The sequence below is a fragment of the Oncorhynchus tshawytscha genome, linkage group LG21, assembly GCF_018296145.1.
Source record: "Oncorhynchus tshawytscha isolate Ot180627B linkage group LG21, Otsh_v2.0, whole genome shotgun sequence".
Taxonomy (NCBI): Eukaryota; Metazoa; Chordata; class Actinopteri; order Salmoniformes; family Salmonidae; genus Oncorhynchus; species Oncorhynchus tshawytscha.
In genome coordinates this window covers 43,412,083-43,438,375 of record NC_056449.1, presented here as the reverse complement: position 1 = coordinate 43,438,375, position 26,293 = coordinate 43,412,083, and the positions used below count along the sequence as shown (strand labels likewise).

Genomic DNA, 26,293 nt, shown 5'->3' with positions numbered 1-26,293 from the left:
TTACCCATGGTGCTAGGGCTAGTTACCCATGGTGCTAGGTCTAGTTACCCATGGTGCTAGGGCGAGTTACCCATGGTGCTAGGGTTAGGTACCCATGGTGCTAGGGGTAGTTACCCATGGTGCTAGGGCTAGTTACCCATGGTGCTAGGGTGAGTTACTCATGGTGCTAGGGCTAGTTACCCTTGGTGCTAGGGTGAGTTACCCATGGTGCTAGGGCTAGTTACCCATGGTGCTAGGGCTAGTTACCCTTGGTGCTAGGGCTAGTTACCCATGGTGCTAGGGGTAGTTACCCATGGTGCTAGGGCTAGTTACCCATGGTGCTAGGGTTAATTATCCATACTGCTAGGGTTAGTTACCCACAGGGCTAGTTACCCATAGTGCTAGTTACCCATAGGGCCAGTGGCTAGTTACCCATAGGGTTAGTTACACATAGCGCTAGGGCTAGTTACCCATAGGGTTAAGGTTAGTTACCCACAGGGCTAGTTACCCATATGACCATAGTGCTAGGCTTAGTTACCCATTTTATTAAGGTTAGTTACCCATAGCGGTAAGGTGATATATCCATAGCGTTAGTTACCCATAGGACTAGTGCTAGTTACCCATAGTCACTGTGCTAGTCACATGTGCTCAGTGTGAACCTGCTTTCATCTGTGAAGAGCACAGGGTGCCAGTGGCGAATTTGCCAATCTTGATGTTCTCTGGCAAATGAAAAACGTCCTGCACGGTGTTGGGCTGTAAGCACAACCCCCACCTGTGGTTGTCGGGCTCTCATACCACCCTCATGGAATCTGTTTCTGACCGTTTGAGCAGACACATGCACATTTGTGGCCTGCTGGAGGTCATTTTGCAGGGTTCTGGCAGTGCTCCTCCTTGCACAAAGGCGGAGGTAGCGGTCCTGCTGCTGAGTTGTTGCCCTCCTACGGCCTCCTCCACGTCTCCTGATGTACTGGCCTGTCTCCTGGTAGCGCCTCCATGCTCTGGACACTACGCTGACAGACACAGCAAACAGTCTTGCCACAGCTCGCATTGATGTGCCATCCTGGATGAGCTGCACTACCTGAGCCACTTGTATGGGTTGTAGACTCCGTCTCATGCTACCACTAGAGTGAAAGCACCGCCAGCATTCAAAAGTGACCAAAACATCAGCCAGGAAGCATAGGAACTGAGAAGTGGTCTGTGGTCACCACCTGCAGAACCACCCCTTTATTGGGGGTGTCTTGCTAATTGCCTATAATTTCCACCTGTTGTCTATTCCATTTGCACAACAGCATGTGACATTTATTGTCAATCAGTGTTGCTTCCTAAGTGGACAGTTTGATTTCACAGAAGTGTGATTGACTTGGAGTTACATTTTGTTGTTTAAGTGTTCCCTTTATTTTTTTGAGCAGTGTATTTCATGGTGTAGCCCAACGTGTCAAATCTGTGATACAGTGAAAAATAAATGTGAGGAGGGCACAAGAATAAGCCTCCTCGATATTTGCAGCCATAGGTGATAATAGGACCTGATCAGTATTGTGTAATAATTATAAAATAATGTGAGATTTGAATGGAGAAATGTGATCCGAGAGCAGCGCTCCCTTTCCTTCGTTACCATCGGTGTCGACAAACGCTCTAAACGGCACACTTCAAGACAATTCTCGCTGAGGGTTCTGGGAAACGCATGTTACATGTGTAACCTTTATTTTTAACCAGGCAAGTCGGTTTAAGAAAAAAAAATCTTATTTACAATGACGGCCTAGGAACAAGTGAGTTAAACTGCCTTGTCAGTGGGCAGAACAACCAATTTTTTACCTTGTCAGCTCAGGGATTCGATCCAGCAACCTTTTGGTTAACTCTAACCACTAGGCTACCTGCCGCCAACATCTTCAGCCGTTGTTGGAAAGCTGCATCGTTAAAAACCCATCACTGTTGGTGAAGTGGGCCCTGGGCCCTAGTGCACTAAATAGGGAATAAGCATTTCTCATGATACACAGCCTCCAGTACAACAGACCTATAGACATTGAAAATAAACACAACTTCCCATTAGAATAGCAAAGAAAAGTTAATGTCTTAGCAGCCTGTAGTGACAGGAGTGTTGTAGATGTACTGAGAGAATCCTATTACAACAACCTGTAGTGACAGGAGTGTTGTAGATGTACTGAGAATCCTGACTATATTTTAAGTCCGTAGTGACAGGAGTGTTGTAGATGTACTGAGAGAATTATTAGTGACAGGAGTGTTGTAGATGTACTGAGAGAATCCTATTACAACAACCTGTAGTGACAGGAGTGTTGTAGATGTACTGAGAGAATCCTGACTATATTTTAAGTCATTAGACGTAGTGACAGGAGTGTTGTAGATGTACTGAGAGAATCCTGACTATATTTTAAGTCATTAGACTATATTTTAAGTCATTAGTGACAGGAGTGTTGTAGATGTACTGAGAGAATCCTGACTATATTTTAAGTCATTAGACGTAGTGACAGGAGTGTTGTAGATGTACTGAGAGAATCCTGACTATATTTTAAGTCATTAGACGTAGTGACAGGAGTGTTGTAGATGTACTGGAGAGAATCCTGACTATATTTTAAGTCATTAGACGTAGTGACAGAGACTAGACATAAAATCAGGAGCTATACATGAACACAATCAAAGGGAAGTGTGCCTCCTAAAATGTCACCCTATTTCCCCCAACTAGTGCACTACTGTTGTCATTTGGGAAGCAGGCAAGAGGTGAGTTCAACTCGGACGACTTGAAAAGTAGACGGCAGTAGCAGAATGAGACAGACAGGCGGGCGACAGGGAATCATTTATTCATGATGAAGTGAAAGCTGGGAACATGAATATGTAAAACAGGGTGCAGTACAGGGTCTCCTAGTTCTCAAATAAAAACCAAAAGTTAAAAACAACGTCCGCGGCAAATATAACCTGACTTCAGTCCCAAATGCCTTCCGATTCCCTACGGCTGCCTGGTGCAAAGGAGGTGTACTACCTAGGGAATAGGAAGGCATTTGGGAGTCCTATTTATTCTCTCACCACAAAAAGGGGGATTTGTATCATAACGAGAATCATCCATCTAATAGTCTCTACTACCCACTGCAAAAAATAACACCACAGCAGCCCAAAGTAACACTCAAACAAGCTAAAAACACAAACCAATATTCTGTCCATCTGCTTTCGTGCCCCTACGTGACCTGCCTCTATGTTTAGAAACAAGCTGAAGCATCGCAGCATGAAGACCCAAAGGGGCCCTGTTTTAAAGAAATAAACCCACGACACTGCCCAACCTACATACTGTACTGAGCTGTTATATGATCTAGGATGAGTCCCAAATGGGACCCTATTCCCTATATAGAGCACTATTCACGTCCAGTCGTGCAATATAAAGGAATTAGTGTTCCACTTGGAATGGGATGTTAGCTTGTTGTTCCATCAGCATAGACAACATCACAGCTAACACTTCCACATTACCTTCCACTGCTTTAACTGATTCATGGAAAAAGCTTCTCACTAGTTCTCTCTTCCCCTCCTCCACCACCCCTCTCCTCCTCTACCACCCACCTCCTCTACTCCCTCCTCCACCTCTCTCCCCTCTACCACCCACCTCCTCTACTCCCTCCTGCACCTCTCTCCCCCTCTACCACCCACCTCCTCTACCACCCCTCCTCCACCTCCCTCTCCCCCTCTACCACCCACCACCTCTACTCCCTCCTCCACCTCTCTCCCCCTCTACCACCCACCTCCTCTACTCCCTCCTCCACCTCTCTCCCCCTCTACCACCCACCTCCTCCCCTCTACCACCCACCCCCTCCCCCTCTACCACCCACCCCCTCTCCTCCCTCCTCCCTCCCACCCCCTCAGCAGCAGAGCTAGGAGGAGGATTATTGATCAGACTATCTAGCTGCTTAGCCCCTGGGCAGTGGCCCAAACGGCAACCCTATAAAGTTCTGCTCAGACGTAGTGCACTATATAGGGAAGAGGTCTATAGTAGTGCACTGTATAGGGAAGAGGGTCTATAGTAGTACCACTGTATAGGAAGAGGGTCTATAGTAGGGAAGAGGGTCCACTATATAGGGAAGAGGGAAGAAGGGTCTATAGTAGTGCACTGTATAGGGAAGAGGGTCTATAGTAGTGCACTGTATAGGGAAGAGGGTCTATAGTAGTGCACTGTAAAGGGAAGAGGGTCTATAGTAGTGCACTGTATAGGGAAGAGGGTCTATAGTAGTGCACTGTATAGGGAAGAGGGTCTATAGTAGTAGTATAGGGCACTGTATGCACTGGGAATAGGGTCTATAGTAGTGCACTATATAGGGAAGAGGGTCTATAGTAGTGCACTGTATAGGGAAGAGGGTCTATAGTAGTGCACTGTATAGGGAAGAGGGTCTATAGTAGTGCACTGTATAGGGAAGAGGGTCTATAGTAGTGCACTGTATAGGGAAGAGGGTCTATAGTAGTGCACTATATAGGGAATAGGGTCTATAGTAGTGCACTGTAAAGGGAAGAGGGGGTCTATAGTAGTGCACTGTATAGGGAAGAGTAGTGCCACTATGTAGGGGTCTATAGTAGTGCACTGTATAGGGAATAGGGTCTATAGTAGTACCACTATATAGGGAATAGGGTCTATAGTAGTGCACTGTAAAGGGAAGAGGGTCTATAGTAGTGCACTGTATAGGGAAGAGGGTCTATAGTAGTACCACTATATAGGGAAGAGGGTCTATAGTAGTACCACTGTATAGGGAAGAGGGTCTATAGTAGTGCCACTATGTAGGGAAGAGGGTCTATAGTAGTACCACTGTATAGGGAAGAGGGTCTATAGTAGTACCACTATATAGGGAAGAGGGTCTATAGTAGTACCACTATATAGGGAAGAGGGTCTATAGTAGTACCACTGTATAGGGAAGAGGGTCTATAGTAGTGCACTGTATAGGGAAGAGGGTCTATAGTAGTGCACTGTATAGGGAATAGGGCTATCTAGTCATTCTATAGTAGTGCACTGTATAGGGAAGAGGGTCTATAGTAGTGCACTATATAGGGAAGAGGGTCTATAGTAGTGCACTATATAGGGAATAGGGGGTCTATAATAGTGCACTATATAGGGAATAGGGTCTATAGTAGTGCACTATATAGGGAAGAGGGTCTATAGTAGTGCACTATATAGGGAATAGGGCTCTGGTCTATAAGTAGTGCACTATATAGGAATAGGGGGTCTATTGTAGTGCACTATATAGGGAATAGGGTCTATAGTAGTGCACTATATAGGGAAGAGGGTCTATAGTAGTGCACTATATAGGGAAGAGGGTCTATAGTAGTGCACTATATAGGGAATAGGGAAGAGGGTCTATAGTAGTGCACTATAGGGAAGACTAGTATAGGGAAGAGGGTCTATAGTAGTGCACTATATAGGGAAGAGGGTCTATAGTAGTGCACTATATAGGGAAGAATAGTAGGTCAATAGGAAGAGGGTAGTAGTGCACTATATAGGGAATAGGGTCAATAGTAGTGGTATAGGGAAGGGTCAAGGGTGGCATTTAGGATGTATCTCATTGACAGTCAATGGAGCCCGGATGCCCTGGTGAACAAAGTTATTCTATTCACCAGACCCCCTCTACAGCCTGGTCTATTCACCAGACCCCTCTACAGCCTGGTCTATTCACCAGACCCCTCTACAGCCTAGTCTATTCACCAGACCCCCCCCCTAGTCTACAGCCTAGTCTATTCACCAGACCCCCTCTACAGCCTAGTCTATTCACCAGACCCCCTACAGCCTGGTCTATTCACCAGACCCCTCTACAGCCTAGTCTATTCACCAGCCTACAGCCTGGTCTATTCACCAGACCCCCTCTACAGCCTGGTCTATTCACCAGACCCCCTCTACAGCCTGGTCTATTCACCAGACCCTCTACAGCCTGGTCTATTCACCAGACCCCTCTACAGCCTGGTCTATTCACCAGACCCCCTCTACAGCCTGGTCTATTCACCAGACCCCCCTCTACAGCCTGGTCTATTCACCAGACCCCCTCTACAGCCTGGTCTATTCACCAGACCCCCCCTGGTCTACAGCCTACAGGTCTATTCACCAGACCCCCTCTACAGCCTGGTCTATTCACCAGACCCCTCTACAGCCTGGTCTATTCACACAGATTCACCAGACCCTCTACAGCCTGGTCTATTCACCAGACCCCTGTATAACCTCACTGACTGAGCAGGGTGTGTCAGCTCATTGGTTTTTATTGACCTGTGTGTGAAGTCCCCTTGTGTTATGTATTGAACCAGAAGGCTGGGAGAGAATGATTGTTCTGTTAGCTTTGGCTTGCTGCATACAGTGAGCACTGAACACCTCATCCAGACTACTCTTTAAAACCTGGGGGTAACGACAGAAAACACCTCATCCAGACTACCCTTTAAAACCTGGGGGTAACGACAGGGAAAACACCTCATCCAGACTACTCTTTAAAACCTGGGGGGTAACGACAGGGAAAACACCTTATCCAGACTACTCTTTAAAACCTGGGGGTAACGACAGGGAAAACACCTCATCCAGACTACTCTTTAAAACCTGGGGGTAACGACAGGGAAAACACCTCATCCAGACTACTCTTTAAAACCTGGGGGTAACGACAGGGAAAACACCTCATCCAGACTACTCTTTAAAACCTGGGGGGTAACGACAGGAAAACACCTCATCCAGACTACTCTTTAAAACCTGGGGGGTAACGACAGGGAAAACACCTCATCCAGACTACTCTTTAAAACCTGGGGGTAACGACAGGGAAAACACCTCATCCAGACTACTATTTAAAACCTGGGGGGGTAACGACAGGGAAAACACCTCATCCAGACTACTCTTTAAAACCTGGGGGTAGCGACAGGGAAAACACCTCATCCAGACTACTCTTTAAAACCTGGGGGTAACGACAGGAAAACACCTCATCCAGACTACTCTTTAAAACCTGGGGGGTAACGACAGGGAAAACACCTCATCCAGACTACTCTTTAAAACCTGGGGGTAACGACAGGGAAAACACCTTATCCAGACTACTCTTTAAAACCTGGGGGTAACGACAGGGAAAACACCTCATCCAGACTACTCTTTAAAACCTGGGGGTAACGACAGGAAAACACCTCATCCAGACTACTCTTTAAAACCTGGGGGTAACGACAGGGAAAACACCTCATCCAGACTACTCTTTAAAACCTGGGGGTAACGACAGGAAAACACCTCATCCAGACTACTCTTTAAAACCTGGGGGTAACGACAGGAAAACACCTCATCCAGACTACTCTTTAAAACCTGGGGGGTAACGACAGGGAAAACACCTCATCCAGACTACTCTTTAAAACCTGGGGGTAACGACAGGGAAAACACCTCATCCAGACTACTCTTTAAAACCTGGGGGTAACGACAGGGAAAACACCTCATCCAGACTACTCTTTAAAACCTGGGGGGTAACGACAGGAAAACACCTCATCCAGACTACTCTTTAAAACCTGGGGGTAACGACAGGAAAACACCTCATCCAGACTACTCTTTAAAACCTGGGGGTAACGACAGGGAAAACACCTCATCCAGACTACTCTTTAAAACCTGGGGGGTAACGACAGGGAAAACACCTCATCCAGACTACTCTTTAAAACCTGGGGGGTAGCGACAGGGAAAACACCTCATCCAGACTACTCTTTAAAACCTGGGGGTAACGACAGGGAAAACACCTCATCCAGACTACTCTTTAAAACCTGGGGGGTAACGACAGGGAAAACACCTCATCCAGACTACTCTTTAAACCTGGGGGGTAACGACAGGGAAAAACAACACCTCATCCACACTATTTAAAACTACTCTTTATCCTGCTAACTGTTCCAAATGTCCGAACTGAATTTGGTAAAAGGGCTTTTATTTACTCTGCTCTATCGTCTTGGAACGCCTTACAAAATACTTTAAAACTGGAAGAACTTGTCCCGATTTGTGTTTTTAAATCACAGAATAATTTTTTATTAACTAAAACATTTACAGTTCTAAATGTCAAAGAGGACAACAGAAACAGATTTACTGAACTTAAAACACTCAATAATGACTATTCAGGGTTACAATAGCAATCAGACCGGGGTGTGGTCTATGGTCAATATACTGTTCTTAAGTACGACACAACGCAGAGTGCCTGGATACAGCCCTTAGCCGTGGTACATTGGCCGTATACCACAAACCCCCGAGGTGTCTTATTGATATTATAAACTGGTTACCAATTAGAGCAGTAAAAATACATGTATTTTTCATAACTGTGGTATACGGTCTGATATACAAACAGCTTTCAGCCAATCAGCATTCAGGGTTGAAACCACCCAGTGTATAATAAGTATGAAGTGATACGACACTAAAATATCAAACTTTTATTAGACAGAACACATCGAGATGGAAAATCAACTTGTTTTAAAAAAAAACGTAAACCAAAGCTTCACCAGAGTAATGAGACAATAGAGACGGTTCAGAGTGGAAAGACCCATCTGATCAACACTATTATATATGGCACACAGTGGAATACCCTCCAATACCCGCCCACTGGTCACACAATTTCTATAAAATACACAGGGCATCTCACATCACAGGTTAGGGGTAGAGGGTCAGGGGTCAAAAAATGATTCGTTGTCAGAATGAAATCTTACAGTATCAATGGAAACCATCCTTCTCATACCAACATTGGAATAAATCAAAACAAGGTATATGGGGAAAAAGGTCCTTTTGCTTTGTTCTCCCACCAGAGACGTCATACGGTAGGATAGAAACAGAGCAATCAGGATGCAGTCGTTTGATTGAAAAAATAAGGTTGTTAGAGGAGAGAGAGCTCAGTGGTCCACCTTAGTGAGTCTGTATAGAGAGACATCAGGTCAAACCAGACGGGTAGACCAGGGAAAGGAAAGGAGGAATGGTTTCTAAACAATTCTTAATCTTATTTTCTCACTCTTTCTATTTTTGTGACAAGACAAAAAAAAACATCCAACTGGCTCGCTATCCCCAACCCTGTAGCTCCACCTCCTCTCACCACCCTCTGACCAACGGACTGCTCCATCTCTAGATGCTATCCATGGCTTTGAACTCGCTGAGGGCCTGGACAGGGTTGATGTGCTTCTTTTGGGATGACCTCTTGACCTAAAAAAAAAAAAAAGGAGAAGAGAAGATTGTATTTTAAAAATGTCTGTTTTCATAGAAATGTGTCTTGCGTCATTAAATCTCCTTACAGGCCATCAATAAAAAAAAAACGACTGGTAGTTTATATGAGAAACATAAAGGCTGGTTTCCCAGAAACAGATGAAGCCTGAGTCCTGGAATGACACTCCACATTGAGCTTTTTAAGTCCAGGACTATGTAAATCTGTCGATGGACACCGACAAGAGGATTATACAAGTGATTAAAGCTGGAATCGTTAGTGGGGAAACTACCACGTCCGTTTGAGATTATACAAAGACGATACTTCAAACAACGACTCATTAATGAAAACATTCTTGGCAAATGCTTTCGTTTCGTCCATCTGGCACCGGTCCAAGAATTTCACCTCTCACCTCTAGTGGAGCCGTTCCCTTTGAGATGACAACAGCTTTAAACAACATGATTGACATTACCTTGTTGTTGGATCCATCTTCCTGTTTCTCTCTTGACCAGGGTTTCTTCTCTGGGGCCTTCATCTTCCAGGAGATAGCAGGCATGTTGAGGGACTGCATGGCCATGGACTTCTGGTACTTAGTGGAGGCCACGTAGCTCGCCTTGACCGTGGACACCACCGTATTCATCAGGTTCTTAGCTGCCTGGATCAGAGACATGGCACTGTCCACCTGGAGGGGAGAGGAGGTAGGGGGACGAGGGGAGAGGTAGGGGGGACGAGGGGAGAGGTAGGGGGAGACGAGGGGAGAGGTAGGGGGGAGACGAGGGGAGAGGTAGGGGAGGGGACGAGGGAGAGGTAGGGGGAGGGGAGGTAGGGGGAGGGGAGGAGGGGAGGGAGGGGGGAGGGGGTAGGGGGGGACGAGGAGAGGTAGGGGGACGAGGGAGAGGTAGGGGGGACGACGAGGGAGACGTAGGGGGACGACGAGGAGACGTAGGGGGACCACGAGGAGACGTAGGGGGAGACGAGGGGAGAGGTAGGGGGGGGACGAGGGAGAGGTAGGGGGAGGGGACGAGGGGAGAGGTAGGGGGAGGGGAGAGGTAGGGGGAGGGGAGAGGTAGGGGGAGGGGAGAGGTAGGGGGAGGGACGAGGGGAGAGGTAGGGGGAGGGGACGAGGGAGAGGTAGGGGGGAGGGACGAGGGGAGAGGTAGGGGGAGGGACGAGGAGAGGTAGGGGAGGGGACGAGGGAGGTAGGGGAGGGGACGAGGGGAGGTAGGGGAGGGGACGAGGGAGAGGTAGGGGAGGGGACGAGGGGAGAGGTAGGGGGAGGAGGAGATAGAGAGGAGACAAGGTTAGCCAGTGCTTGAGGTAGAAGTTGTCCTCTTAACCACAGCTCTAGGATCAGATAACTTACTTAACCTTTGGGAATATTATACAGTATAACCATATAGATACATCCCAAAATGACCCCAAGGGCCCTTGGTCAAAGTAATGCATTATTATCGGCATTAGGGTGCCATTTGGGAGCACATTCTATCTGACCCCAGATCAGCAGTTAGAGACAACCTGTATTTCCACCTGTATGTTTCCCACCACCACCCTCACTGATCAGAGGGACACGGAGTTCATATGATCCTATGTGTCTGGCTTTAGCCAATGTCTCAGGCTACGTCCCAAATTCTCTATATCGTGCACTACTGTTGACTCGGGCACAAAGGTAAAAAAAAAAAAGGGTCTCTAAAGCTCTGGGTCAAAAGTAGCACAACTATAATAGGGCATAGGTTGGTGTTTGGGCTGCAGCCTGAGTGTTACTGTACTGTATCTGAAGGTGGGGAATACCTGGCTCTCTAGGAATGCTTGGGAAACCTCCTGTAAAAGGGAAAAGGGAGAGAGGGAACTTGAACGTTAATAGTTGGAACTGTAGAAGTCAAGTGCAACATGATGGAGCCTCGGGGGGTAAAGGCTTCAGAGCAGGACAAGGCCACAGCCGGGTGACTGTTGTACATCCAGCAGATTGACCATGTGGTGAACAGGGTATACCATGCAGCAGATTGACCATGTGGTGAACAGGGTATACCATGCAGCAGATTGACCATGTGGTGAACAGGGTATACCATGCAGCAGATTGACCATGTGGGTGAACAGGGTATACCATGCAGCAGATTGACCATGTGGTGAACAGGGTATAACTGAATAACATGCAGCAGATTGACCACAGGGTATACCTGAATAACATGCAGCAGATTGACCACAGGTATACCTGAATAACATGCAGCAGATTGACCATGTGGTGAACAGGGTATACCATGCAGCAGATTGACCATGTGGTGAACAGGGTATACCTGAATAACATGCAGCAGATTGACCATGTGGTGAACAGGGTATAACTGAATAACATGCAGCAGATTGACCACAGGGTATACCTGAATAACATGCAGCAGATTGACCACAGGGTATAACTGAATAACATGCAGCAGATTGACCACAGGGTATAACTGAATAACATGCAGCAGATTGACCACAGGGTATAACTGAATAACATGCAGCAGATTGACCACAGGGTATAACTGAATAACATGCAGCAGATTGACCACAGGGTATAACTGAATAACATGCAGCAGATTGACCACAGGGTATAACTGAATAACATGCAGCAGATTGACCACAGGGTATACCTGAATAACAGCAGATTGACCACAGGGTATAACTGAATAACATGCAGCAGATTGACCACAGGGTATAACTGAATAACATGCAGCAGATTGACTACAGGGTATAACTGAATAACATGCAGCAGATTGACCACAGGGTATAACTGAATAACATGCAGCAGATTGACCACAGGGTGAACTGAATATAACTGAATAACATGCAGCAGATTGACCATGTGGTGAACAGGGTATAACTGAATAACATGCAGCAGATTGACCACAGGGTATACCTGAATAACATGCAGCAGATTGACCACAGGGTATACCTGAATAACATGCAGCAGATTGACCACAGGGTATAACTGAATAACATGCAGCAGATTGACCACAGGGTATACTGAATAACATGCAGCAGATTGACCATGTGGTGAACAGAATAACATGCAGCAGATTGACCACAGGGTATAACTGAATAACATGCAGCAGATTGACCACAGGGTATACCTGAATAACTGCTCTCAACAACATTGCTGCCTTGTTATTATAAATCAGGCGCCAAAGACAAAGATCAGTGGGAAAAGGTTGTGACGGACTACTACGGTCAGTGTGAACCGGAGTGACTTGACACAAAGTGGGCCAAACCAACTGTATCTACAAAACAGAACGGAGTTAAATGGTTCCAGTGAAGCGTTCATCCATGTTCACCGGGAAAGAGGCTAGCTACTTTTTCAGACATTATACATTTCTAATTTCATCACAAAGTCATTTTCACTGCAAGTTAAGGCTTACTGTTAGGTTGCTAGGGAACGTCAGCCTGCTAGCTCGCTAGCTAACGTTACGCGTATGATCTGCGTAGTAATATTCGTTGTATATCAGACAGCAATTTTGCATTGCTAGTTACAACCTAATGTTAGCTAGCTAGCTAGCTAACATTGAACCTACCTGCAGATTCATGTATGGTGGCTAGCTATGACAATCATTGTTTAGCTAGCTAGCTACATGTCTAAACAAAAGACTCCACTTTGCCAGATGATTACATGACCCATCCACTTAGCTAGATGTGGCTGGGAGGTGATTACAGCCAACTATTGTATTTAATGAACATGTCTAGACAGTAGTGACTCATCCACCTAGCTTGATGTGGCTGGGAGGTGATTATAGCATTTCTTTCACATGACCCATCAATTTAAACAACTGTGTCTGGGTAAGAATCATCTAATAGTTATATAATATGAATACAATATTTTCATCTGGACACAATTTTTTTATATTGCTACTATGAGAGTAACCATTTCATTTCACTGTTTACACCATCTGTATCCTGTTCACCTGACAAATACACTTTGCATTGTGAAGAACAACATGACCTGCACCAAAGTCAGATTATGATATAGGCCAAGGACTAGATAAACTACTTTTTGCTACTATTTTCACCACCTTTAGTCTCGAAATCTTTGGTTGTTTACTACACTACCTCACTCTGTTTAGCACATGGCCTCACATGTGAATCCTTAATGAGGTGGGTGGGGCTAAGGATTAGGAGGCTGTGAACGATGCTGAATGGGCGTCGACAAGGAAGAGCTCTCCAGTAGCTGTACCAAAACATTCAAGGGCCATTTTCTCAAAATGTGGGGTTACAAGTTTATCGACTTTTAAAGTATAATTACCTTCTCATTGTTCCTCAACTGCAATGTATGATAAACCATTTCTCTCTCTCTCTCTCTACTTTTATACAATGTACAAAAAAAAAAACAACATTCCAATTTTGCTACATAAGACCTAGGGCTGACCCCATTTAGTCGACTGGTTGATTGTTTGGTCGCCCAAGATTTTTTCAGTTGAGCAATCACTAGAAAAAAAAAAAATGTCAGGGCACCTGTCTGATTCACGCCTGTCTCAGTGGACTAAACCATTGCGGAGGCCACAGGGATGACACAGTCCATCACTTTAAAGAATGTGACACTGAAATTGTATATTGGTTATATCATGGAGAAAGTCTTGTATGTATATAACCAAGCACTTCTCCCACGTTGGAAACAGTCGCTGTCCCTGGTTCTGAAACAATCTTCAGTGCACCGTTGAATTGCTGCTTTCTTTCCTATAATTACTAAATAAACCAGCATATTGAGATAGAGAACAACGTGGAGGAGGCAGCAGAAGAGACGAGGAAACAGCCCTGGCCTAATTGTGGATAGAGGAAACCAAGTTAATTGGGTCTATAATCAATAACCTAACTGTTAAATGTGCCTGGCTTTATAAATCATCCATATATATCTCTACTGAAAAAAGACCGATCTTGCTTCGGTTGCCTTTGTTTAATAGCCTACTGATTCTGTGAGCACCAAGCTTCATGCAACGTGACGGACTAAATAATTTCACAGATTGGTCTGTTTTTAATCTCTGCTATGCTGTAATAAGGGGTGGCAGGTGGTCTAGCGATGAGAGCTTCGGGCCAGTATCCTGAAAAAGGTTGCAAGATCGAATCCTTGAGCTGAGAAGGTAAAAGAAAAATCTGCCGTTCTGCCCCTTGAACAAGGTGGTTAAACCCACTGTTCCCCCGTAAGGCCGTAAATAAAAGGTGTTCTTAAAGGACTTGCCTAGTTAAATCAAATAAAAGGCTTCACAATTTATTTTTGTTAGAACAGACAGATTACTTATTTAGTGTTCCAAACAGGCAGAAGAATGATATTGTAATCTAGCAGCACCTGTTTGTCACACAGCCCTCAGCTCCCCAGCCCTCAGCTCCCCAGCCCTCAGCTCCCCAGCCCTCAGCTCCCCAGCCCTCAGCTCCCCAGCCCTCAGCTCCCCAGCCCTCAGCTCCCCAGCCCTCAGCTCCCCAGCCCTCAGCTCCCCAGCCCTCAGCTCCCCAGCCCTCAGCCCCCAGCCCTCAGCTCCCAGCCCTCAGCTCCCCAGACCTCAGCTCCCCAGCCCTCCAGCCCGCAGCCCCTCAGCTCCCAGCCCTCCAGCCCGCAGCTCCCCAGCCCGCAGCTCTCCAGCCCTCAGCCCGCAGCTCTCCAGCCCGCAGCTCTCCAGCCCTCCAGCTCCCCAGCCCTCAGCTCCCCAGCCCGCAGCTCCCCAGCCCTCAGCTCCCCAGCCCTCCAGCCCGCAGCTCCCCAGCTCCCCCCCTCAGCTCCCAGCCCTCCAGCCCAGCTCTCCAGCCCTCAGCTCCCCAGCCCTCAGCTCCCAGCCCTCAGCCCGCAGCTCCCTCAGCTCCTCCTCCCCAGCCCTCAGCTCCCCAGCCCCTCAGCTCCCCAGCCCTCAGCTCCCCAGCTCCCAGCTCCCCAGCCCTCAGCTCCTCAGCCCCCAGCCCCAGCTCCCCAGCTCCCCAGCCCTCAGCTCCCCAGCCCTCAGCTCCCCAGCCCTCCCCCAGCCCTCAGCTCCTCAGCCCCCAGCCCTCAGCTCCCCAGCCCTCAGCTCCCCAGCCCTCAGCTCCCAGCCCTCAGCTCCTCAGCCCCTCAGCTCCCCAGCCTCAGCTCCCCAGCCCTCAGCTCCCCAGCCCTCAGCTCCCCAGCCCCCAGCCCTCAGCTCCCCAGCCCCCAGCTCCCCAGCCCTCAGCTCCCAGCCCCAGCCCTCAGCTCCCCAGCCCTCAGCTCCCCAGCCCCCAGCCCTCAGCTCCCAGCCCTCAGCTCCCCAGCCCCTCAGCTCCCCAGCCCTCAGCTCCCCAGCCCTCAGCTCCCCAGCCCTCAGCTCACGCAGCATTTATAAGATATTCATGTTTTTTGAAATGCAATCAAGCATTTCTAAAATTTAAATTAAATAACAAAAGAAAGCTTTGAATAATTTGCCTAAATAATAAAATAAACCGCACCACGAATACATGCAAACAGTTTTCATCCCCCTGATAGAACAGACTCCTCTGATACACGCTGTAGCTGTATTTATTAGAGGGGTAAAGAATTATTTTGTTTGGGCACCAGGCAGGTATTAACCATGCCGAAAGGAAAAGAGTAGAATAGAGAGAGTACCACTACCAGACCCACACACATCAGCAGAAAAGACTGCCTAGAGTGTAGCCTGTTTACCAGATAGCCAGTGTAGAGAAAAGGGAATACACACCATATAAAACCCACATCACAGCACAGGGGTAACCCCACCAAGAATACCTCATACAATAATAATAATAATACTAATAATGGCAGAGCAATTGAACAGCAACTTCATACAAGAAAGAACCCAGTCATCAACAGGGGATTTGCAGTACTTGTATTATCGTCCAGTGGAGGAGTGCAGAGGGTATGAATGTGGGGTGTTCATAGACAACAACAAAAATGTCCACAATCTTCTCGCCACATGTCATTAGCCTCAATACAGTTCACATAACAATGCACATTTGCAAGCAACCTCCCTTTTAACTAAAATGTCCATCCAAATACTTCGGCAGGGCAATAATAGTCCAGCTCTAATGAACTTCAATGGGAAGTGCATGGGAAAATAGAGAGTCTGTTGCAGGGTAAAGCACTGGAACGATAGAGGAAGAGACAAAGAGAAAAGAGAACAAGAGAGATCTTAGCTGTGGTCTTCAGGCGTGCAGGTACTGTCTGACCGTCCGATGGTTTGTTGGTTTGTATGTTAAAGCTTCGCAACAATGTTGCTACTAATTCATGCGATCCATAACGGCCCAAACGAAAACAAACTACGCCGATGATTGAGTTAAATACTCAGGAAACTACACATGCTGAAAACAAACTTCTGCAGCACAGCACACACAATCAAACTGTCGCGCCACCAAGAGCTTCCTCCCAAAGAGCCGAATGAGCTCTTTATTTCCTCCTTCCTGACTGCTCATGCGTCTTAAAGTGCAGTGCACGGTGAAGGCTCCGTGCAGATTTCGCCACAACGTGTTTAGTATTGCTTACACTGTTTCAAATGGTCATAAAATTATAATATCACAGCACCTGTTTGGCACACATAAACTAACGCGAACACTTGCAGTATACACTCCTTTCTATTGATCTACAGGTTTCCACAACTAAGTCAAACGTCTTCTGCAGATCTTGACTTCCCTTCCCTCCTGAAACCAGTAAACATGTCACCGATTCGAGTTTCTCTCTTTTCAAAGTCCTCCCCATTCGCTTTGCTGTCACGTGTTCTGAGTTTGTTATAAACAGCATGTTGATGATGGGTCAGGTCCCTATTGGTCACATGCATGCGATTGCCTACATGTTTCACGTAAATAGAGCATGGATGACTTTGGGCACCGGTTATATTTTGTCAATATCAGAATCAAAATAAAGTTAAAGAAATAAAGCCAAAGAAAAGTTAAGGAAATTAATGCACTGAAAAGAAAATCGAACATTTATGGTTTTAGTTTTGTTTGGTTTTATGTTCCCCTGAAACCTTGGGGCAACAGGGGCGGAAAGAGTAGAGGCACAGTGACAGTCAGTGACAGTCAGTGACAGTCAGGTACAGTCAGTGACAGTCAGGTACAGTCAGTGACAGTCAGTGACAGTCAGGTACAAATGCAAAATGAAGAACTTCCTTCCTGTCATTCAGGGGTGAACCTTAATTTAATGTTAATTGTATAGCTTTCAACACCTTCTCCAAATACATTGGAGGAGAAGATCTTAAAGGGATACTTTAACTACTTCCCCAGAGTCAGATGAACTCGCGAATAGCACATTTATGTCTCTGTGTCCAGTATGAAGGACGTTGGAGGTAGTTTTGTGAGCCAATGCTAACTAGTGTTAGCGCAATGACAAGAAGCATGCTATCAGATACCCCATAGACTTCCAGTCATCGCGCTAGCGCTAGTTAGCAACTTCCTTTAAAACTGCACACAGAGACATAAAAGCGCTATCCACAAGTTCATCTGACCCTGGGAAGATAAGGGGCCTTATTGTCAAATCCCTAAATGTTTATGTTCCTCCCCTCTGGCTCTCTCCAATACATTTAGAGAAGTAGGGAATGAAGTAAAGACAATTAAGCTGTTTAAAATGTGAGCGCTCCTGCATGAGGTCCCAGGTGTTCCACTGAAGGACAGAGGCGTTGCTCTAATTTCAGATGGTGAATTAACAACCTCACCCAAATGAGTCTGGAGCCGGACCAGGGCTAACCCTCAGAACAGCCTCAATTCATCGGGGAATGGACTCTACAAGGTATTGAAAAGCGTTCCACAGGGATGCTGGCCCATGTAGACTCCAATGCTTCCCACAGTTGTGTCAAGTTGGCTGAATGTCATTTTGGTGGTGGACCATTCTTGATACACACAGGAGACTGTGGAGCGTGAAAAACTCAGCAGCGTTGTGGTTCTTGACACAAACCGGTGTGTCTGGCACCTACTACTATACCTCACTGTTCAAAAGGTACTTCACTCTTTTGTCAATCAAATCATTATCTCAGGTGTCTCAAGGCTTAAAATCCTTCTTCAACCTGTCTCCTCCACTTAATCTACACTGATTGGAAATGGATTTAACAAGTGACATCAAATCAGGGATCATAGCTTTGACCTGGTAAAAAGTAATGCATTTTAAAGTGTATAGTGCCATTTGGAACATTGGCAGGCCTTGGTAGAAACTGCTATTGTTGGAATAAACTGGGAGTGTCTGAAATGGTAGCCTATTCCCTACACTCACTATGTGGTTCACTGGTCAAAAGTAGTGTACTATGAAGGAACAGGGTGCCAACTGGGACTCACCCTACCACTATATTTCAGATCCACGGACAAGAGGAATGGGAAACAAAGATGCTGGAATGGCGGATTGGAGAGCGGTTTTAAGGCTCTTCCTAAAAGTAAATATCTTTCAGCAGGATGTTATCTTAAAGGGATAGTTCAGGGATTTTGGTAATGAAGCCCTTTATCCATTTCCCACAGAGTCAAATGAACTCATGGATACCATGTTTATGCCCTGCGTGCAGCCTGAAGGAAATTTCAAACTAGCATTAGCGCAATGACCAGATGTCTTTGGTAACTGCTAGCATGCTAGTAGATACCATTGTCAAAATCCCCAAGTATCCATTTAAGCCATTTAAGCAACTGGGGAGAAAGGAAAGGCATTTTTGGGACACAAGTCTCTTTCAAGAGAGAACAGGAAAGGAAACAGCGAAGGGAAACAGCGAAGGGAAACAGCGAAGGGAAACAGCGAAGGGAAGACTATTTATATTAAGGCTGGGTCCATATAATTGCACACTACTTTAACCAGAGCCTTGGTCAAACGTAGTGCACTCAGAAAATTAGGGTGTCAACTTGTGATGCAACAAATACTTTTATAAAGCTGTTATTTATCTCATTTTCCCTTCTTTATTCTGTTATTATCTGTATCAAACACCGTCTGTAAATTATACAAGGCAAGGGCATGAATCATTAGTTAAAAGGGAAGCAATTTATTGGGTTATTAAGTTTAAATCCAGTTATTTAATGAGGCTAAGAAATATTAAATTACGGATTTGCTTTGGGGGAGAGAAAAGGAACCAGTGGATGACTTCAATGGAGTAATTTTAAAGTGAAATGAGCAGAAAGGAGGATGAAATGTTTAGTTTATAATACGACTCACTAAAGGGGTAAAACGGTTTTCTCACGGAAGGAAATCTAAGTGAAAATATTAGCTTAGTTAAAAGTTTAGTTTCAAAAGTCAAGTCTTTCTGTCTACTTTAGAGCGCTGACTGCAAACGGCACCTATTCCCTATGGGGCACACTACTTGATGACCTGAGTAGTATGGACTCTGGTCAAAAGAAGTGCACTATATATGAAATAGGTGCCATTTGGAACTTGATACACTAAGGTTCTTTTAAGGTAACAGAAGGTGGATGAAACCCAAGGTTACTTTGAGGCACTGGTGTAAAGTACTTAAGAACAAATACGTTAAAGTACTAATTAAGTAGTTTTTGGGGGTATCTGTACTTTGTATTTATATTTTTGCAGACTTGCTCCATACATTCTCTCTTGACACCCAAAAGTACTCATTACGTTTTGACAGGAAAATGGTCCAATTCACCCACTTATCAAGAGAAATCCCTGGTCATCCCTAGTGCCTCTGTCACTCACTCCCTACTGCCTCTGATCTGGAGGACTCATTAAACAGAGAACAGAACATCTGGTGGACTCCCAGAGAACATCCCTGGTCATCCCTACTGCCTCTGATCTGGAGGACTCACTAAACAGAGAACATCCCTGGTCATCCCTACTGCCTCTGAACTAAACAGAGAACATCCCTGGTCATCCCTACTGCCTCTGATCTGGAGGACTCATTAAACAGAGAACATCCCCTGGTCATCCCTACTGCCTCTGATCTGGAGGACTCACTAAACAGAGAACATCCCTGGTCATCCCTACTGCCTCTGATCTGGAGGACTCACTAAACAGAGAACATCCCTGGTCATCCCTACTGCCTCTGATCTGAGGACTCACTAAACAGAGAACATCCCCTGGACTGCCTCTGATCTGGAGGACTCATTAAACAGAGAACCCCTGGTCATCCCTACTGCCTCTGATCTGGCGGACTCACTTGGAGTGTGCCCCTGACCTAACCCCCCAAAAAACCCCAGCTGATTTTCAAAAATTTAATTGTGCCGTCTGGTTTGCTTAATATAAGGAATTTATATTTTACTTTTGATACTTAAGCATATTTAAACAAAAAAATACTTTTAGACTTTTACTGAAGTGGTATTTTACTGAGTGACTTTCACTTTTACTTGAGTCATTTTCTATTAAGGTATCTTAACATTTACTCCAGTATGAGAATGGAGACCGTTTTCCACCAGTGGTGCGAGGTAGCAGAACGTGGATGGAAATTAAATGTTTTGACTATTTACACGGTAGTTCATCTGATATGTTGATAATTATACTGTTCCGTGCTTGTTCTATTTCTGTAATTAACATATCAGCTTACACTTAATTTACAGGTAGTTAGCAATTTGGCAGAATTAATGACAGCAATGTAAGAAGTGGGCTGTAGATCAATGTGTTGCCCGTTTCCCCAGGCTAACGAGGCAGATCAATGTGCTGCCCGTTCCCCAGGCAGATCAATGTGTTGCCCGCTTCCGAGGCAGATCAATGTGTTGCCCGTTTCCGAGGCAGATCAATGTGTTGCCCGTTTCCGAGGCTAACGAGGCAGATCAATGTTGCCCGTTTCGAGGCTAACGAGGCAGATCAATGTGTTGCCCGTTTCCCAGGCTAACGAGGCAGATCAATGTGTTGCCCGTTTCCGAGGCTAACGAGGCAGATCAATGTGTTGCCCGTTTCCCAGGCTAACGAGGCAGATCAATGTGTTGCCCGTTTCCCCAGGCTAACGAGGCAGATCAATGTGTTGCCCGTTTCCCAGGCTAACGAGGCAGATCAATGTGTTGCCCGTTTCCCAGGCTAACGAGGCAGATCAATGTGTTGCCCGTTTCCCAGGCTAACGAGGCAGATCAATGTGTTGCCCGTTTCCCAGGCTAACGAGGCAGATCAATGTGTTGCCCGTTTCCCAGGCTAACGAGGCAGATCAATGTGTTGCCCGTTTCCCAGGCTAACGAGGCAGATCAATGTGTTGCCCGTTTCCCAGGCTAACGAGGCAGATCAATGTGTTGCCCGTTTCCCAGGCTAACGAGGCAGATCAATGTGTTGCCCGTTTCCCAGGCTAACGAGGCAGATCAATGTGTTGCCCGTTTCCCAGGCTAACGAGGCAGATCAATGTGTTGCCCGTTTCCCAGGCTAACGAGGCAGATCAATGTGTTGCCCGTTTCCCAGGCTAACGAGGCAGATCAATGTGTTGCCCGTTTCCCAGGCTAACGAGGCAGATCAATGTGTTGCCCGTTTCCCAGGCTAACGAGGCAGATCAATGTGTTGCCCGTTTCCCAGGCTAACGAGGCAGATCATGTGTTGCCCGTTTCCCAGGCTAACGAGGCAGATCAATGTGTTGCCCGTTTCCCAGGCTAACGAGGCAGATCAATGTGTTGCCCGTTTCCCAGGCTAACGAGGCAGATCAATGTGTTGCCCGTTTCCCAGGCTAACGAGGCAGATCAATGTGTTGCCCGTTTCCCAGGGCTAACGAGGCAGATCAATGTGTTGCCCGTTTCCCAGCTAACGAGGCAGATCAATGTGTTGCCCGTTTCCCAGGCTAACGAGGCAGATCAATGTGTTGCCCGTTTCCCAGGCTAACGAGGCAGAACAAGTGGTAGCCAGTTCTTTTGTCATTCAGCAGGATTCTCAAACATAGTTCTCTAAAACAGATGGAACAGAAAGAGAAGGCCAGGTGTGAGTCAGAAGAGCCCTGGGTGGGATTTGAACCCATGCTGACTGGTATGTGTGTACCGGGGTCAGCGGCTCTAGAAGCAGGGCACAGCATGTATAGTGTTCGTAACACAGTGTACAGCTAGACCACACAGCAGGGCACAGCATATATAGTGTTCATAACGCAGTGTACAGCTAGACCACACAGCAGGGCACAGCATATATAGTGTTCATAACGCAGTGTACAGCTAGACCACACAGCAGGGCACAGCATATATAGTGTTCATAACGCAGTGTACAGCTAGACACACAGCAGGGCACAGCATATATAGTGTTCATAACGCAGTGTACAGCTAGACCACACAGCAGGGCACAGCATATATAGTGTTCATAACGCAGTGTACAGCTAGACCACACAGCAGGACACAGCATGTATAGTGTAACTAACAATGTACAGCTAGACCACACAGCATGTACAGTGTCAATGTAGCTAGACTACACAGCATGTACAGTGTCAATAACAACGTAAAGCTAGATTACACAGCATGTAGTGTCAATAACAACGTAAAGCTAGACTACACAGCATGTAGTGTTAATAACAATGTAAAGCTAGACTACACAGCATGTACAGTGTTAATGTAAAGCTAGACCACACAGCATGTACAGTGTCAATAACAACGTAAAGCTAGATTACACAGCATGTAGTGTCAATAACAACGTAAAGCTGGACTACACAGCATGTAGTGTTAATAACAATGTAAAGCTAGACTACACAGCATGTACAGTGTTAATAACAACGTAAAGCTAGACCACACAGCATGTACAGTGTCAATGTAAAGCTAGACTACACAGCATGTACAGTGTTAATAACAACGTAAGCTAGACCACACAGCATGTACAGTGTCAATGTAAAGCTAGACCACACAGCATGTACAGTGTCAATAACAACGTAAAGCTAGACTACACATCATGTACAGTGTTAATAACAACGTAAAGCTAGACCACACAGCATGTACAGTGTTAATAACAGCGTAAAGCTAGACTACACAGCATGTACAGTGTCAATAACGTAAAGCTAGACTACACAGCATGTACAGTGTTAATGTAAAGCTAGACTACACAGCATGTACAGTGTCAATGTAAAGCTAGACTACACAGCATGTACAGTGTCAATAACGTAAAGCTAGACCACACAGCATGTACAGTGTCAATAACAACGTAAAGCTAGACTACACAGCATGTACAGTGTTAATAACAACGTAAAGCTAGACCACACAGCATGTACAGTGTTAATAACAACGTAAAGCTAGACTACACAGCATGTACAGTGCCTTCAGAAAGACTTACTCTACATTTTGTTGTGTTACAGCCTGAATTTAAAATGGATTAAATTGAGATGTTGTGTCACTGGTCTACACACAATACCCCATATAATGACCAAGAATCATGTTTCAACAACTGTTTACAAAATAATTTAACGTTAAAAGCCGAAATGTCTTGAGTCAATAAGTATTGTAACCCCTTTGTTGTGGCCTAAATAAGTTCAGGAGTAAACAACTCACAATAAGCTTCATGGACTCACTCTGTACCCCACAAATACAATTATCTTTAAGGTGCCTGCTGAGTAGTGCATTTCAAACAGATTCAGATTCAACCACCAGGGAGGTTTTCCAATGCCTGTAAAGAAGGGCACCTATTGGTAGATGGGTTAACAAACAAAACAGACATTGAACATCCCTTTGAGCATGGTGAAGTCATTAATTACACTTTGGATGGTGTATCAATACACCCAGTCACTACATAGATACAGGAATCCTTCCTAACTCAGTTGCCGGAGAGGAAGGAAACCGCTCAGGATTTACCATGAGGTCAATGGTGACTTTAAAACAGTTACAGAGTTTAATGGCTGTGATGGGGAGACAACTGAGGATGGATCAATAACATTGTAGTTACTCCACAATACCAACCTAAATGACAGAGTGAAAAGAAGGAAGCCTGTACAGAATAAAAATATTCCAAAACATGCATCCTGTTTGCAACAAGGCACGAAAAGTAAAACTGTAAATAGAAAGTGTTAAGTTTGGGGCAAACACAACACATCCCTGAGTACCACTTCATATGCTCAAGCATGGTGGTGGCTGCATCATGTTATGGGTATGCTTGTCATCGGCAAGGACTAGGGAGTTTTATTTTAACATTACAAATCAAATGTATAGAGCTAACCAGCTTCAAAATCCTGGAGGAAAACCTGGTTGTCTGCTTCCCACCAGACACAGGAGATTAATTCCCCTTCAGCAGGACAATAACCTAAAACACAATGCCACATCTACACTGGAGTTGCTTACCAAGATGACATTGGATGTTCCTCAGTGGCCAAGTTACAGTTTTGACATGTCATGTATTTTCAAGCCAAGTTAAGACTTGAAAACGGCTGTCAACAATGATCAACCACCAACTAAACAAACCTTGTTTAAAAAAAAAAAACTAATTATGTGCAAATATTTGACAATCCAGGTGTGCAAAGCAGAGACTCACCCAGAGACTCACCCAGAGACTCACCCAGAGACTCACCCAGAGACTCACCCAGCTCTTACCACTAGACATGTAAAGCACATCAGTTCTTACCCCAGAGACCACGAGCCTCCTCCCCAGGTTCTGGACCTCTGCTTTCACCTTACTACAGATGTTGAGCTGGTGGCAGTACAGAGCAATACGCTGCAGGTAGGCCAACAGGTCCTGCTTACAGGCGGAGTCTGGACACTGGAGAGAGAGAGAGAGAGGATGGGGTTAAAGAGGACATACAGGCAGAGTCTGGACACTGGAGGAGAGAGAGAGATGGGGAGACTAGGATATAGGGCAGAGTCTGGACACTGGAGAGAGAGTGTGTGTGTGTGTGTGTGTGTGTGTGCGCCCAGACCACAGCCAGTCTTCCATGACCTTTCAGGACACAGGAAATGCCAATTCACCATATTACAGTTACTGACACAGCAGCATTTTAATGTGCTGCAGGGTGGTGTGTGTGAGATGCACTGTAGCAGCAAGCCTGGTGGGGGGGTGGGGGGGGAAGAGTCAGGCCTGGTGGTCAGGCCTGGTGGGGAGGTCAGGCCTGGTGGAATAGAAAAGGCTATATTTTCCTGGTTTGGTGTGTACCAGCCATTGCCTGTCAACAGAGTTAATGGATACCCGCCCAGTCTTCAGATCTCCCAGAGAACCCAGAGAGGGCCTGAGAGTGTGTGAGTACTTGTGTGTGTGTGTGTGTGTGTGTGTGTGTGTGTGTGTGTGTGTGTGCGCATGACACTGATTAAGGCTGATGTGCTCTTGGGGAGCCCTGTCTTTTGATGGCCTGGCCGTGAAGTCTGGACAGGCCAGCCCAAGCATACTGCTCTGTTACCCAGAGTAACACAGTGTGTGTGTGTGTGTGTGTGGGGGGGGTGAAAACAGTATGATGAAGACTTACTACATTACAGGGTGAAACACAGTATGATGAAGACTCACTACATCTACAGGGGTGAAACACAGTATGATGAAGACTTACTACATCTACAGGGGTGAAACACAGTATGATGAGACTCACTACATCTGTGGGTGAAACACAGTATGATGAAGACTCACTACATCTACAGGGGTGAAACACAGTATGATGAAGACTCACTACATCTACAGGGGTGAAACACAGTATGATGAAGACTCACCATCTACAGGGGTGTGAAACACAGTACGATGAAGACTCACTACATCTACAGGGTGAAGCACAGTATGATGGACTCACTACATCTACAGGGTGAAACACAGTGTGATGAAGACTGTGGGGGGTGAACACAGTATGATGAAGACTCACTACATCTACAGGGTGAAACACAGTATGATGAAGACTCACTACATCTACAGGGTGAAACACAGTATGATGAAGACTTACTACATCTACAGGTGAAACACAGTATGATGAAGACTCACTACATCTACAGGGGTGAAACACAGTATGATGAAGACTCACTACATCTACAGGGTGAAACACAGTATGATGAAGACTCACTACATCTACAGGGGTGAAACACAGTATGATGAAGACTCACTACATCTACAATGAACACTGGCCATGGCTGCACTACGGGTCCGGTCAACAGTAGTGTAGTATATAGGTAACAGGGTACTATATGGGACATAACCTATGACATAACCTGTGTGTGTGTGTGTGTGTGTGTGTGTGTGTGTGTGTGTGAGCGCGATGAGGCTGTAATCGTGTCGGTACCACCGGCAGGGAGAGCAGTGTGACTTGAGATTCACGGCATAGTCCCAGCAGATGGGGAGAACAACGTGCTGTGTGTGTGTGTGTGTGTGTGTGTGTGTGTGTGTGTGTGTGTGTGTGTGTGTGTGTTGCGTGCGTGCGTGCGTGACAGGCTCCCTGGCGGATTTACAAATCCACGTC

The 26,293-nt window shown here is 46.0% G+C and overlaps 1 protein-coding gene across 1 annotated transcript; it reads right to left on the bottom strand.

Annotated features, from left to right (window-relative positions):
• Nucleotides 1-8,349: 8,349 nt before the first annotated feature.
• On the bottom strand, nucleotides 8,350-24,639 carry LOC112238914 (catenin alpha-1). Its single transcript, XM_042303558.1, has 4 exons — nucleotides 24,493-24,639; nucleotides 10,908-10,937; nucleotides 9,592-9,801; nucleotides 8,350-9,121 (listed from the first exon to the last, which is right to left on the bottom strand). The coding sequence occupies exons 3-4, from the start codon at nucleotides 9,787-9,789 to the stop codon at nucleotides 9,044-9,046; spliced, it is 276 nt and encodes a 91-aa protein (XP_042159492.1). The 5' UTR covers nucleotides 9,790-9,801; nucleotides 10,908-10,937; nucleotides 24,493-24,639; the 3' UTR covers nucleotides 8,350-9,043.
• Nucleotides 24,640-26,293: the final 1,654 nt, after the last annotated feature.

Coding starts and splice junctions, on each gene's coding strand:
- LOC112238914 (XM_042303558.1), bottom strand. CDS start 9,789: ATGTCTCTGATCCAGGCAGCTAAGAACCTGATGAATACGGTGGTGTCC. Junction 9,122..9,591: donor AAGATGGATCCAACAACAAG/GTAATGTCAATC, acceptor TTTTTTTTTTAG/GTCAAGAGGTCATCCCAAAA.